A 14,991-nucleotide genomic window follows, 5' to 3' on the forward strand; every position below is an offset into this window, starting at 1 on the left:
GCCACCATCTCCCTGAGCTGCTGCACTTCTGGTACTTGCATGTGCTTTTCCCATGTCCCTTATAGCAGCTGAACTGTGCCACAGCTGCGCCAGCAGGATAGCATGTGCCAGACACAGCCTGGAGCACAGAGCGTCCGGCAGCTGCACAGTTCGGGCACATTTCTTATCTCTGAGCATCGGAAAACGAGAGGCCTCAGGACTATCGGCAGCCTGTTGCCAGTGGTGTTTGCACTCGAGTAGCTGGCTGGCCCCTCCTGAGCTCATCCTGCCCTCTGGCCCAGGCCTGTCCCCCGCCCCGGGGTAGCATGCCAAGCCCCAGGCCCTGCTGCCTCGGGGGGCTCCCCACAGGTCATCCCTTTGCCCACACCAGGCAGGGCTGGGGGCCTCTGATCCTTCCCACCGCCACAGCCGCCTCCTGACCCAGAGGGGTGTGAGGGCTGTCTCCAGGGGGCAGCCGTGGGTCTGACCCCCTCTTGGTGCTGGCAGGGCACCTGCAAGCCCCAGTGTGTGCCTAGGTGGCCCAGACCCTCTGTCTGCACCCACGGGACATCCAGCGCACGGGTGGCTGAGCGGAGCAGGAACCTGGTGCGGGGGGTCCGGGTGGGAGGATGCTCGGTGTCCCTGAGCTGCCACCGCCCGCACAGCCGCCACGGCCGTCGGCCCACAGGTGGGCTGCTGGCACCCCCGCGGCCGGGAGACCTGCCCAGGCCACGCTTCAGCCCCACACCCGGGGGGCGGGGGCGGGGCCCAGGGCGCTAGCTGCCGGGTGTGCGCGTGCCCGACCGTGCAGCGGCGGGACTGCCCGCGGCTGACACGGACTCGCCACCGCTGGCCGGACCGAGGGGGTGGCGGCGGCTCCCGGCTGCGTGGCTGCAGTTTGCCCGGGCGCGCGAGCGGGGCGAGCCCCGCTCCCGCGGCCGGAGCGGGGAGATGACGCCGGGAAACGACTCCGGGGAACCCCCCCGGGACCGCCGGGGAGCCCCGGGGCCCCGCCGCCTCGCTGGCGCCGGGGGATCCCGCCGGCACCCAGCAGGGGCTGCAGCGGAACCCCGGAGCCGCGGGAACCCCCGTCCCGCTCCTTTGGGGGGTCGGTGCGGGCCGGCTGCACGCACCGTTCCGCCCACCCCGTCCCCGCCGGCGAGCCGAGCCGGTGGCCGGGCGCGGGGCGGAGAAGCCAGTGGCGGGGGCAAGCGGCGGCGGCCACGCAGCTCCCGGGTGCGGCCGCCGGTGATGCGGTGCCGCAGGGGCAACGCCGCGCCGTGCCCAGCGCCGAGCACCCGGGACCGGCGGCTACGGGTGGGGCGGGGGTCACCGGGCTGCGCCCCCCCCGGGCTGACGGGAGGAGCGGGCCGGCGGGACGCGGCTCCTCGCCCGCGGTCCCTCCCCCCGCGCCGGTCCCTCCCCTCCAGCCGCCACAGCCACCGCCACCGCGGCTCCGGCAAAAGTTTTCGCCGGAGCGGCCGAGCGCGCCGGTCCCGGTCCCCGTCAGCACCGAGATGCGCCCGGGAGCCGCCGCGAGCCCAGCCCCGACAGGTATGGGGAAGGAGGGGGGGTTGGGGGGAGTGGAGCGCCTGTCCCCGCGGTCTCGGGGCTCCCCGTCCGGCGGGATGCCGCCCGCCCCGTCGCGTTGGATGTGGAGCCGGGTCGCAGCTGCGCATCCCCGGGGCCGCGGCTGGATCCCCCGGGAGTCCGGGGCAGCAGCTCCCGGAGCCGCCCGGTGCTGGGCGTTGGCCGCGGTGGGGCTGAGCCCCTCGGCAAGGGGTGTCCTGGGCCGGGGAGGTCCCAGCTGGGCTGTGCCCGTTCCCCCCTGAGCCGCTGCCTCGGGCGTCCCTGGGGAGGGGCTCTGGCCTTGGGCATCACGGCACCCCCGGATGCTGCCGTGGCTGTTGTGAGCCCCAGGCAAGTGATACCAGCCGGGCTCTGGCGCACTGGGAGCATCTCCTGGAGAAGCCCCTCGCTGGGATGGTGCCCGCTGGGTCTCCCTGCCGCGGGCACAGCAGTGCCTGCAGGTTTCTTTTCGAGGGGCAGAAGCAGGGGACGCTTTTCCAGCCTTCCCAGCACTCCCCAAGCTCTCCGGGTGTTGCAGGAGCCCATTGCGAGTGCCCTTTGTGACTCTGTCCCAAGCTCTGCTGTGTCAACACGGTGTTGGTAAATGGCTTTGTTTAACCAGGACATGTTGGGTATGTGACCTTGCCGCCCTCGTCGTTGCAAGCGCATCTCCAAAGCAGCTGCCGCGATCCCCTCTGCCTGGCGCTGTGCTTCCCAGCCCGGCTGCTCCCTCAGGGTGGCAAAGGAGAGGGGGGCACGCCGACGTCAGGGCAGCTCCCCTCGAGCTGCGGTGGCTGGACGGGCAGGGGACGGGGCATTCTGCTGCTGCCCAGCCAACGCTGCCGAGCATGCGTCCGCACCCTGTAATTCAGCCGCCTTGCCCCACACAGCGCTCAGCAGCACGTGTTGTGGGTGTCCTGACCCATGCCAAATTCAGTGCTTGCCCCTGTGATTTCCTTGGCTTTATCTGTGCATCAGCAGGAAAATTTAGGACCTGCAGGACCCCTCCTCGGCATGTTAGTGCTGCCCTAGCTGCCAGCTCTGTCCCTTCCCACCAATCCCTGCTCTGTTCTGCATGCTGCGGTGCAGATTTTTTTTAATGTTCTGTTGCCTGGAGAGGGGAAAAGAGAGAAGGCTGAACAGAAAAAAGGCAAAATGTGGATTAAAAATACTTAATGAAAAAATGTGACCATAAGCCCTAATCAGCAGTGCAGGGCTGAGACCAGCCACCAAGCACAGCACTGCTCCATGCACCTTGCTGTGCCGGGCAGGGGCAGGATCTGGGCAAGCCAGATGCAGGGGGTATGTGGTGGTCACTCTGCTCTGTCCCCCTGTGCTCCTCCATTGTATCTGCCCTGTCCTGAGTCCTGTCCTGGCCCTGGCCCTGCCCTGGCCAGAGCCCCGTCCTTGTTTACCCCAGCTCAGGAGCTCTGAGGAACATGGCTGCAAGCAGCAGGCACCAGTGGACGGCTGGGCACAAGTGCCACCCCATGGCACCTCCTGCCTCCGGCACAGCTGGTGGCTGGCCATGCCCAGGTGCTGCGGGAGCCTCGGGACAGGGAGGGACCATGCCAGGACCCTTTCCAGGATGAGCTGCTGTGTGCAATGTCCCTTGCACATCTGCACCTCAGCAGCGTCAGCTTTGGGCTTGCTGCCTGGTGGGGTACCGGGAGGTTGTCCCCAGCTCCATGATGACCACAGCATTCATTTGCAACATGAGCTGTTCTGGGGAGGCGGGTGCTGAGCTCCCAGTCCATGCATGCATGCACACACGCCTGTCTGTGCTGACCTTTTCCTTGGCTTTTCCCAGTCCTGTGCTTCCCCTGTGACATGCTAACCACACGTGTCATGCCTTGTCTCCTGTACCATCCTCCTGTGCTTCATGGATTTTTGTGCAAAGTGAACAAGAAAAACCCCTTTCCCCAAGCCAGGACTGAGGTGCTGTGTGGCTCAGCATCCCCTTGCCAGAGCCTGCCAGGCAGCAAGGTTATTTGACCCCTACTCAGCTGTGCTTGCAGACGGCATTCCCTCTTTGGTACTGGGCAGCTGTGGAAGGTGTTCTTGGCCATCCCTTTCGGTAGCAAGGCAGTCATGGAGATGATGCAAAGAGTTTGTCCTGTTTGCATCCTGTGTTGCTGTTGACGAAAATGCTGTCGGGGTTGGTTTAGGTTTTCTTGGTCCAAAGTGACACAGAATCTGACATTGTTGGTGCCTGGTGACGTCGGCTCTATCCGTGTACCACTGCTCAGCATTTCCATAATCATGTAACTGTGCAAACGAGCTGCGGTCTTGCAGCATGAGGGCTGCTCCAGGCAGTTCAGCTGTTCCTCTGCTGCCAAAGTTCCTGGTACTCGTTTCACGGGGGAGGACTGGAGCAGTCGTGGGTCACAGGTGGGTCGCGGGAGGCATCCCGAGCTCGGGACAGGGACACAGCGTAGGGTGTGGATCAGACCTCCCAGGCCTCCCTACTGCCGCCATCTCCCCCCACCACTTGCCCTGCTTGCTGTGGTCCTGGGTGGAAAGTGGAGCAGCATCTGCAGGGCCAGGCTCGCTCTGGCATTGCATCAGCTCTGGCCCTGCACCGTCCCCTCCCTTGCCAAGTGCCGAAGCCCCTGCCGTGCTGGCTTGTAGCTCTGAGCTCAAAGCCAAAGCCAGCCGTGGAAAGCACTGCATTAGTGCACTGGGGGCTAACCCCTGTGTCTGGAGGGCATGCAGCCCCCCGCACCACCTCCCGCAAGTGGTGTGTTGGGCGCAGGGCTGCGCTTACAGGGAGTCCATGCTCCCAGCCCAGTTCCGTGGAGGGACCAGGCTGCCTTGGGCTGTGCCAGCTTCCCGGCACTTGTGCAGTGCTATGGCTGTGCCCGGGTGCTTCTGGGTCACGTTGCATATGCCCATGAGTGTCCCCACGGAGGATTCGCCGAGCTGCTGATCCATGTGGCAATCAGCCGCAGTGATCCCAGATGTGGATCTCATTCCCTTGCACGTGTGATGGCAGCTAGAGCTGGGTGCCAGCCGGAGGGGCCAGGGCAGCAAAATCCCCAGGGGAAGCCGACCTGGACGGGAGGAGGAGAGCGCCTCTCCCCCAGGCAGGGTTGGGCACTCAGTTGTCCATGGGGGTCCACGCCAGCACAGAGCTGCTGTCAGACAGCACAGAGGCTGCATACCCATGGGTGGGGGGACAAAATCCTGACACAAACCTGTTCCCATCCATTCCCTATGGCTTGGTACGATGCCGCAGCAGTGGCAGCAGCCCAACAGTGCAGCATGCCCTGGTGCTCAGCTCACCCCATCACCCCCCCCCAGGCTGTGCACCCAGCCCCCTACCTGCCAGCACACCCTGGGCCGATGGCTGCCGCAGGGCCAGGGGCCACAGGGAAGCTGGTCAGGGGGGAGAGCGGGTTCTTGCTTTGCCCCCACCACTGCAGGAGTTGGCACCACTGGCTTGGGAAGGGCTCAGCGCACAAACACAGGCACCAGTGACCTCCCCACTCCCCCTACACAAGGGTAGATGATGGGGCTTATGTCTGACACCTCTGGACCCCCAGCACTAGGGCTGCTGGCATTGACCCCTTCCCTGTGTAGGTGCAGCTGTCCAGGGGCCGATTCCTCTTTCTTCCTCTCCCGTCACAGGCGTGAGGTCTCCCCTTTGTGGCTGCAGCAGTGGAGCAGCGCTGGGTGTTTGGAGCCCAGCCTCCGTGGGAGTCAGCAGCCGCAGAGCTGTGACACAGGAACACATCACATTGCCTAATGCCAGCGTGGGGCAAAAGTCCCCTGTGCACCCACTGCAGCATGGCACAGCCCCAGCAGATGCACCCACTTGCATGCTGGGCAACCTCTACTCAGTGCCTACGGCTCAGCGTGGCAGGGAGGCCCCCCAAAGCCTGGCCCAGCTGGGTGCTGGGTGCCAGGGCAGGAAAATGTGGCACCGGGAGCTGGTCGGGCACACCAGGGTGAGGGGAGGTGGTGACATGGAGTCGAGGCACCCCAAAGGTGCTGCCTCTGGCAGTGGGCATGGCTGAGAGGGGCTCTGGCACCAGTGGCCATGGCATCTCCAGCCAGCAGCGACCACTACTCTGAGCACTGCAGGCACTGATGCTGGGCAGTGCCAGCTCCCAGGGAGGTGCTCAGTGCTGCTGGTGGTCCAAGCCACCCCAGACCTCACCATTGCCACTGTGGAGGGCCCCCACTCCTTCCCTGCTACTGCCCATCTGTGGCGAACCAGGGACAAGTGGTCCACAGCTACTCCTGCACGCCCACGTGTCTGCTGGAAATAGCCTGCATCGCTGAGAGCGTGCCATGGGCTGGCCATGCTGCCGGGGGTTCCTTGCATCACAGGAGTGGGGGGGCTGGTGCGGGGCTGCGGCTGTGGGCAGCTGGGGCAAAGGGCCTAGGCAGGGCCCCGCTGTGCCGGGGGGAGCCCCGTGCTGGAGGCCAGGAGCGTGACGGCCGCATGTGCCAGGACCCCTCACCCAGTGCAGCCTGCCCAGCTTGGCTGCAGCAGGGCCCGGGGGCCGGGGGAGCTGCTGCCAGCCCGGGGGGAGTCTGGGGCAGAGGCCTCCCCACTGCTAAATCCCATCGCAGGCAGCTAAAAATAGCGACACCTCTGCCCCAGAGCTGACTCCTGGGCTGCACAGAGGGGCTGGCAGCGAATCGCTGCTGACCCACCATGCCAGGAGCAGCACTGCCTCTTGGGCCAGGATGCTCAGGGCAGGGGCCGGGCACCGGGGCCTTCCCACAGGGCTGGGTGGTGGGTGGCGGCAGGATGGGGCAGGTGGGGATGCTGTGTGGGGCTGGTGGGGTGACAAAGGAGAGGGATGCTGACGTGGGGCTGGCATGGGGACGAGGACAGGGATGCTGGCATGGGACTGGTGGGGTGACAAGGACAGGGATGCTGTGTGGGGCTGGCATGGGGACGAGGACAGGGATGCTGGCATGGGACTGGTGGGGTGACAAGGACAGGGATGCTAGTGTGGGGTTAGTGGGGTAACAAGGACAGGGATGCTGGTGTGGGCAGGTGGCCAGTGGGCTCCTACTGAAGGTCCCTGTTCCCAGAGCCCACCCAGTGAGGACTGTCCCAGGAGACAGTTCCTTCTGTCCTAGGAGTGTCTAAATAAGGCACGCGTCGGCAGGTCCAGCTCCAGGAGCTGCATCTGGAGCCCCACACTGATTAATGAGCTTCTCAGGCAGCTGCTTGCGACATGGTGAGTGGGTCTGCATGGAGGAAACACGACTTTCCCAGGGATAAAAATAGGCATGGGCAGAGCGGCGAGCCCTGGGAGCAGTGGCTGGCTGGGGCGCGTGGCGCTCCGGCGGGTGCCTGGTGGGGAAGCTGGGGGAATGATGCTGTAGTGTCTGTAGTGGCACTAGCACTGCTGTCTGTCCTGTCCCGTCCCCGCAGCTCAGCTGCTGGCACCCCACATGGCCGTGCCATGGGGCTGCCACCAGAATGGCCCCTTGTCGGAAGAGCTGAAATCCTGCTCAGGAGCCCCATAACCGGCTTAGGGGGATGGAGGGAATTACAGCTCCTCGTGAGCCAGGCTTTGTGTGGGAGTTCCCGGGCACCGTGTCAGACGAGGCACCATGTTGCTCGCCTGAGCTGGGGGTGATGGAGCCACAGTGGCAGGGCCAGGCAGAGCTGGTCCTGGGGCCATGGCAGCCCCGCGGGCTGAGCCAGGGATCCCTGCGGGTTAATGGTTAACTGCTGCAGGGCTGGCAGCCATCCCTGTCCCTGCCTGGTGGGGCTGCTGTCAGCTCCCTGGCCACCTCCATCCCTGGGTGGGTGCCACCACCGGCGAGACCTGCAGGGCCAGGACCAGGCTCCTTCCACCACTGGAAGCAGATCTGAAATCGGTGCTGCCCAAGCGGCAGCGGCGTGGAGGCAGTGGGGAGGGGAGGCAGCCCAGGCACCAGCCCTTGCCCTAAGAAGATGCTTAGGCATGAGGAGGGGTCCTGCTGGCCACCAGGGGTCCTGGGGTCTCAGGGATCAGCACCCATGTGCAGCTGAGCACCAGCACCAGCGTGGGGTGACCCCCTACCTGGGTCTGTGCACAAGGACGTCAGGGGCGATGTTGCCTTAGGGAGGTGCGAGGGTCTGCCCTGTGCAGGGGTGGTGTCCTGCATGTGGCTGTGTTCTGGCCAAGCAGGAGCTGGGGTGTTTGGCTTAGTGGGCAGAGGTGTGGCATGGCCACAGTTCCAGTGCTGTCCTGGGGAGCGAACGGCAGGTACTCAGCAGCTGATCTGCCTCGCGGGAAAACGCACAAACAAACAGCTGAACGGTAAAGCCAGTCAGGGTCGGGTGAGGACGGGGACAGGAGCATGGCTCTGTGACCAGGGCCGGCTCTGTGCCGGGGTGGCCTCCCTTCCAATGCCCGCCTGCACCAGGCCATGCGTGCCCTGGCTCAGCCCTGGACAGGTCCTGTCGCCTGCGCCCCCATGACCTGGTGTCTCGTGCAGGGTCACCCGTGCTCCATGGCCCTCGCTGCCAGGGCAGAGGAGCTGCTGAGGGCTGGTAGGAAGGCAGGTGCCCTGTACTGCTCCCCATGCAGCTTGCAGCCCGGTGGAGGGATGTCCCGGCCACGTCTCCTCAGCTTCCTGCTGCTGCTGCTCTGCTGCCAGGTAAGGATGTGACGTCCCACATGATGGGGCTCTGTCCCACCACCCGGTCTGCTGCCAACCCCTGAGCTGCCGGTGGGCCACCCTTGCCTGCAGCAGCTCCTCACCACGGCATGTGGTGCAGCAGCCGGTGCCCTCTCCTGCCTGCCCTGCCATCCACATGGCATGGCACAGCATGGCACAGCACAGCATGGCACTGCATGGCAAGGCACTGCACGGCGTGTCAGCCTGCACTCACCCATGCCTGTCCTGGAGCGTCCTGGAGCTGGGGGGCAGGGTGCAGTGATGCTCCCCTGTGCCCCCAGGGCCCCTCTGCCCAGATCACAGATTACCTCTTTGAGAGCTGGAAGGCGTACAGTGAGGAGTGCCAGCGCAACATGAGCCGCCTGCCCACACCCACAGGTGAGAGCCAGTGCGGGTCCCTGTGGGACAGGGACCAGGGCCAGAGGGGCCGGCATGGGGTCTGGCTCCTGGCTCCCTTCGTGGGTGTCGTGAGGCCGAGGGTGGCACCGCGTAGGTGGCACCGTGTCCTGTCCCTCCGCAGAGCTGGTCTGTAACCGCACCTTCGACAAGTTCTCCTGCTGGCCCGACACACTGCCCAACAGGACTGCCAGTGTCCCCTGCCCCTGGTTCCTGCCCTGGTACCAGAAAGGTAACGGTCGAGGTGGTGCGTGTGTGCATGGGGGTGTGCATGTGGGTCAGTGTGCATGTGTGTGGGTGTGCATGTGCGTCAGTGTGCATGCGTGTGGGTGTGCCTGTATGTTGTGTGCACACACATGTGTGCATGTACTGCTCCAGGCGGTCACAGCCAGGCAGCACACCATGCCAGTGGTGGCTGTGGGGCCCAGCACACCCTATTGCCTGCTCCTCTCGCAGTGAAGCACAGACATGTCTTCAAGACCTGTGGGCCAGATGGGCAGTGGGTAATGGGCCCCCAGGGACAGTCCCTGCGCAATGCCACGCAGTGCGAGCTGGACGCAGAGGATCTGAAGGTGCAGGTGGGTGAGCTGGAGGGCAGCCAGTGTGGGGCTCCTTGCCCTGCCTGCCCTGCCTTGCCCTGCCCTCACTTTCTCCCTCCCTCTCCAGGAAAACTTTGCCAAGACCTACGGCAGCTTCAAGGTGATGTACACTGTGGGGTACTCAGTGTCACTGTGTGCACTGCTCCTCGCCCTGGCCCTGCTGCTGGGCTTCAGGTAGGGGTGTGGGCATGGCTGCCCAGCTGGGGGGCAGGTGCGTGCCATTCCAGGGGGCAGGAGTTGGGGGGCCGGTAGAACCTGTGCTAGGAGCCCAGGGGCAGGAGATGGGGGGCAGGTGGGGGCCATGGCCAGGGTCTGGGCACAGACACTGACAGCAGCTCCCCGTGTCTGCAGCAAGCTGCACTGCATGAGGAACTACATCCACATGAACCTCTTCGCCTCCTTCATCCTGAAGGGTGTCTCCGTGCTGGTCATCGACGCCCTCCTCAAGACCCACTACAGCGACAAGATTGACGACTACAACGTGCACATCTGGCTGAGCGACGAAGTGAGTGGCGGGGCTGGTGGGGCCGGGGGCATGGGCTGTGCGTCAGCCCTGACGCTGCCCACAGGCAGCTGCAGGCTGCCGGGCGGCCACGGTCTTCATGCAGTATGGCATCGTGGCCAACTACTGCTGGTTGCTGGTGGAGGGCATCTACCTGCACAACCTCCTGGTGGTGGCCGTCTTCTCTGAGAGGAGCTACTTCACCCTCTACCTGTGCATTGGCTGGGGTGAGTGCAGGCAGGCTGGCTCCCTGTCCCCTGACCCTGTCCCCACCGTGCCTCACCTGCCCCTTGCCCGCCTCCCCTCCAGGAGCGCCCATGCTGTTCCTCATCCCCTGGGTCATCGTGAAGTTCCTCTATGAAAACATCCAGTGAGTACCAGCCCATGCAGCAGGTCTGCAAGTGTGCAGGGCAGGGGTGGGTGCACGTGGGACACACTGAGGCATGGTGGGGATGGTGTGACAGCCCCGGAGAGGCTCCACACCATCACCCCATGCAAGGAGCAGGTTGCCAAGCCATGGCATTTGCTCACCTGGGGCTGCTGATGCCAGGCCAGGCTCTAGCAGCTGCCCAGACAAAAGGCTGCCCAGCAGTCCCCATCCCTCCCCTCTGCAGGTGCTGGACCACCAACAACAACATGGGCTTCTGGTGGATCCTTCGCTTCCCTGTGTTCTTGGCCATCTTGGTGAGTCTGGGGCTGCAGCTCTGCCCACCACAGCTCCTCACGCAGCATCTGCCAGGGCCCCAAGCCTGCTGCCAGGGGGGCTGCCCTGGGCTGGGGCTGAGCTGGCCTGCCTGCCCCTGCCCTGCCTAGCTCTGCCCTTCATGGCTCACCACTCCATTGTAGATCAACTTCTTCATCTTCATCCGCATCATCCAGATCCTCGTCTCCAAGCTCCGTGCGCACCAAATGCGCTACACTGACTACAAGTTCAGGTGGGCTGTGGGCACAGCCCCCGCCCTGCAGGCCTGTGGTGCCTGCGCTGGGGCGTGTGTGTATACCTTCATGCTGACAGGACCCCTCTACACAGGCTGGCCAAGTCCACCCTGACACTGATCCCGCTGCTGGGCATCCATGAAGTGGTCTTTGCCTTTGTCACGGATGAGCATGCCCAGGGCACACTGCGCTACGTCAAGCTCTTCTTTGACCTCTTTCTGAGCTCCTTCCAGGTAAGCCCAGCCCCACGCGGGACTGGCCCTCTGCAGAGACCCTCTGTCTCAGGAGGGACCAGACCAGGGCTGGGGTCAGGGTCTGGCCATGCACATCACACCTCTCCTCCCCCTGCCCAGGGGATGCTGGTGGCCATCCTCTACTGCTTCGTCAACAAGGAGGTGAGCAGGATGGTGTGCGAGTGGGTAGCTGGTGGGGGGAGGCCTCGGGCAGCCAGTGAGCACGGGGCCACACTGACAGCGGCTGCCCACAGGTGCAGGCAGAACTGCTGAAGAGGTGGCAGCGGTGGAAGCTGGGGAAGGACCTGGCGGAGGAGTACAAGCACACCTACAGCCATGCACCCAGTGCCCGCAATGGCGCCGGCAGCGCCTGCGAGAAGCACCAGCTGGTGAGCGGCTGTGCTAACGGGCTGGGGCGCAGCCCAGTACCTGCGCACCCCGGCACCCGCTACCTCGAGAGGACCGGCCGTAGCACCGCTGAGCACCTCCCACTGGGGGACCGGCACCACTGCTACGAGTTCCCTGAGACCACGGCCGAGAGCCACTTCTGAGCCCACAGACAGAGTGGGAGCGCTGTGCCAGCCCCACTGCCACAGGCCAAGCTGGCTGGGGCAGCCACTGCCTCCCTCCCCAGCCCCGTCCTCCTCTGGGCACTGCGCAGGCTGTGTGGGACCCTGCCCACCCCGGTGAGGATGCTGTGCCGTGCCAGATGTGCACGGGACAATGGATGCAGCTGGGCCAGCTGCGGGTGAGGCATGGCGAGCAGGACCTGGACTGCTGTGGGGAGGGGATCTGTGGGGTGGGGGGAATCTGTGTGGGGGTGGGGGGTGGGGGTTCATCCTGTGGTGCTGCCCTCATGCGCCTTTGAGACCCTTTGCGCAGTGCTGTAATTTATCTGTTGTAACTGTAAATAGGTGTGGGCCCGTGCTGGGCTGCAGGGCCAGCTCTGCCTGTGTGTGCCTCTCTGTCTGGGGTGTGGGGACCAGGGATGCTGTGGCCCCAGACTGCGCCCCCAAGCACCCATGGGTATGCATGGGGAGCTGGGCCACCCGGCATGGATGGGCTGCACCAGAAGACAGTTCTGCTGCCTGCCCCACAGCCCTGCTGCCTGCCCTGCTGCCTGCTGCTGCCTGCCCCACAGCCCCACGCAGGTGAGTGAGGCAGCAGCCACTGCCGTGCTGCCGGGGCTCCAGCTCCCCGCCAGCACACACTCTCCTCTGGCTGCTAATTGGCTCTGTCCTCTCACTGCCAGCAGCCCTTAATTAAATCATTTGGCTCTGCCCGCTGGCACCCCAGCTCTCCTGGGAGCTGGCCCAGGCCACCGGCTGGGCAGCCGCTGCTGGCAGCTCTGCCCAGTGTGAGCAGCACCATGGGGTGCGGGGCCGTGGGTGCCCCTGTGCCGCAGGCCCACCGCTTGGCTGCCCGTGGTGGGGAGGGAGCTGGGCGAGCCAGCACCCTAAGAGGCTTGTGCTGCGCACATGAATGCTAAGCCCGGATGCCGCGGCTTTGGGCACCACAATCATCTGGTGTGCAGGGATTAGGCATGTGCATGTCCCCAGCAGGGGACACCCTAGCTGACAGCCAGCCACCCTGCTGTGACCCCCTGCCACCCATGGGCCCTGGGTCAGGACACTGCCTGTCACCCAGAGCAGCCAGCCCTGCCCGGCCCCAAGCAGATGATGAGTCCTGGCTGTCTGGACCTCATGCGCAGCCTGGCACAGGGTATGTGATGAGCGGGGCGAACACTTGGAGCCGTGCCCCAGCAGCCATCGGCAGCCCCATGCAGTAAACAGTAGCGCTGGGCTGCCCACCAAATCCTACCCTGTCCCAGCATCACTTGCACTGTCATGGCTCCAGGCATGCCCACCCACGCAGGATGGCATGAGGGACAGCAGCAGCCACACTGTCTGTCTGGGGGGTGGGTGGTCCCAGACCACTGCGAGGGCGTCAGTGAGGCTGGCCATGGCACCAGGAGGGCATGCCCACAGTGCCGGCCCTGGCTGCTCAGCGCCACACCAAGCACGCAGTAATTTTCCTCTGTTTACTTGACAACTCGCCGCCTGCCCCAGCCGAGTGGGGAGCCGGCATCTGGGGGCCAGTGCTTGCAGGCAGCGAGGACGTGGGACGGAGGGGTCTGGCCACGGGGACGGGAGCTGCGAGGCTGTGGCAGCAGTGCCGTGGGGCAGCGCACTGCTGTGGGGCTGAGCAGGCAAGGAGAGGGGAGCGCAGGGGTCGGGGTCTGCCTGGGCCCCCAGGTGCAGGGACTGGGATGGGGATGGGGACAGGGACAGACCCTGCCCAGAGCCACCGTGCTGGAGCTGGCCAGGGCAGCCCCCACGGAGCTGCTGGCCCCCACGGCCCGCTGCCGTCACTGCGGCCTCCTGAAGTGGTAACGAGCCTAATTGAGGCAAATTGCTAGAGCACGAAGCGGTTTCTGGGAAGGTAAATATGGTCATCGCCCGGCGCCGGGCCCTGCGCCTGTTGCTGCAGTGTTGCCATGGAAACACCCCACTGTCATCTCCCGTGACACCCTGCCGGAGCCAGGCTGGCCCCACAGCATCAAAGGCACCAGACGCCCAGACCCTGCCCAGGAGGGCTGATGTGCAGTGCCAGGGTCCCACATGCACCACAGTGTGATGGGGACCCCTGGCCAGCCTGCAGGGTGTCCCTGTGTCCTCTGTGGCTGTGCCCCACAGCCCCATGGCCCCCTGTCCCCCACACAGCCCCTTGTCGTGCCCTGCCATCCTGCCCGCAGGTTGGGTCTGGCACCCCAAGGGGTCTGTGTTGGTGGCAGCAGATCCCCATCCCCATCCCTGTCCTTGTTGGGGCTGGCCGGGGGTCAGAGCTGGCAGCACCAGGCACAGCCCCAAGCAGGGACGGTGTCTGCCGGTGGGCAGCAGCCTCGTGCAAGCACCAGATGTCTGCCCGTGCCAGGGCCCATTGGAGCACATCCCTGCAGCACCTGCTGCCAGCCTGGCTGCCACCCCGAAGCTGGGGCACTGCCTATGCCACAGGGCTGAGCCTGCAGCCCCTGTGCCCTGGTTGTCCCCTCAGTGCTCCGGCTAGCAGCTCCGACCTGTGGCCAGTGGCTCCCCAGCATATATGGACCCCCCAGGACACACGGGGGTGGAAGAAGCTGTCTGTGCCCCTTGCCCCGGGGACCCTGCTGGGGCCACAGTGAAAACTGGGGCTGGGGGACCCCTTCCTGCTGTGGCCTGTCACTGCCCACGGTGGCCGTCACCTCTGCGTGCACCCTGACAGCACCCTGGGGTGCACAGCCTGCACAATGCGCACACACACGGGCACAGATCTCAGCTGTCTGGTGGGAGCCGCCTGGTCCCAGTGACCGGTGGAATGAAGACGCTGCCACCAGCCCACATGCCCTAGGCAGAGACTCACTGAATCACAGAATGGGTTGGGTTGGAAGGGACATTTAAAGGTCATCCAGTCCAACCCCTGACACAAGCAGGGACATCTTCAACTGGATCAGGTTGCTCAGAGCCCTGTCCAACGTGACCTCGAATGTCTCCAGGGATGGGGCATCTACCACCTCTCTGGGCAGCCTGTGCCAGTGCTGCACCACCCTCAGCACAAAAATTGTTTTTCTTAGAGGTGCCTGGGGGGGGCTGAGGCCAGACTCAGCTGCAGTGCGAGTCCCTGGCTGTGGGGCTAAACCCAAGGCACAGAATGGGGCTGGAGCAATAAATCGCCACCCACTGCCCGACCTGGCCTGCCCGTGGCTGCAGCCAGGCGCCCTGGGGCCACCGCGCCTCACAGGATTACTCCCACTTTATCAAGGGAATTGAGCACCACAAATTGGTCTTCTAAGTAGATTCTGCCTGCTGCCATTCCCTCTTCCCACTGCTTAATTCAATGATACAACACATACCTCTCTTCCTCCCACCATTTAATCTAATGATAAGCACCATATCCGAGTCACAGGGAAAATAATCCCTTGTCGAGTTTGATTTTTATAGGTAAACAGCCTGATTTCTCTGGCCTGCAGCCTCCCCCTCTTGCAGGGGCACCCCACCGCCACCTGACTTCCACACTTGTGCGCCACCTCACAACCCTCACCACTGGTTTGTTATTAGTCTTCATAAAAATTGCCTGTTTATAGAATGATTTTTGTATGACATTT

General features: G+C 64.6%; 1 protein-coding gene across 2 annotated transcripts; it reads left to right on the plus strand.

The window, feature by feature from the left end:
• Positions 1-1,208: 1,208 nt before the first annotated feature.
• Positions 1,209-11,793, plus strand: GCGR (glucagon receptor). 2 transcript variants are annotated; one of them, XM_055700185.1, is made up of 14 exons: positions 1,209-1,533; positions 8,002-8,163; positions 8,466-8,562; positions 8,705-8,812; positions 9,037-9,158; positions 9,247-9,353; positions 9,531-9,684; positions 9,788-9,908; positions 9,991-10,051; positions 10,296-10,365; positions 10,528-10,616; positions 10,712-10,850; positions 10,971-11,012; positions 11,105-11,793. In XM_055700185.1, exons 1-14 carry the CDS (start codon positions 1,231-1,233, stop codon positions 11,399-11,401), a joined length of 1,872 nt encoding a protein of 623 aa, XP_055556160.1. In that variant the 5' UTR covers positions 1,209-1,230; the 3' UTR covers positions 11,402-11,793. The 2 variants fall into 2 exon arrangements, with proteins under 2 accessions (XP_055556160.1, XP_055556155.1); XM_055700180.1 differs by having other exon boundaries at positions 1,216-1,533; positions 9,749-9,908.
• The last annotated feature ends 3,198 nt before the right edge of the window (positions 11,794-14,991 follow it).

Source organism: Falco cherrug, chromosome 1 (genome assembly GCF_023634085.1).
Source record: "Falco cherrug isolate bFalChe1 chromosome 1, bFalChe1.pri, whole genome shotgun sequence".
Lineage (NCBI taxonomy): Eukaryota > Metazoa > Chordata > Aves > Falconiformes > Falconidae > Falco > Falco cherrug.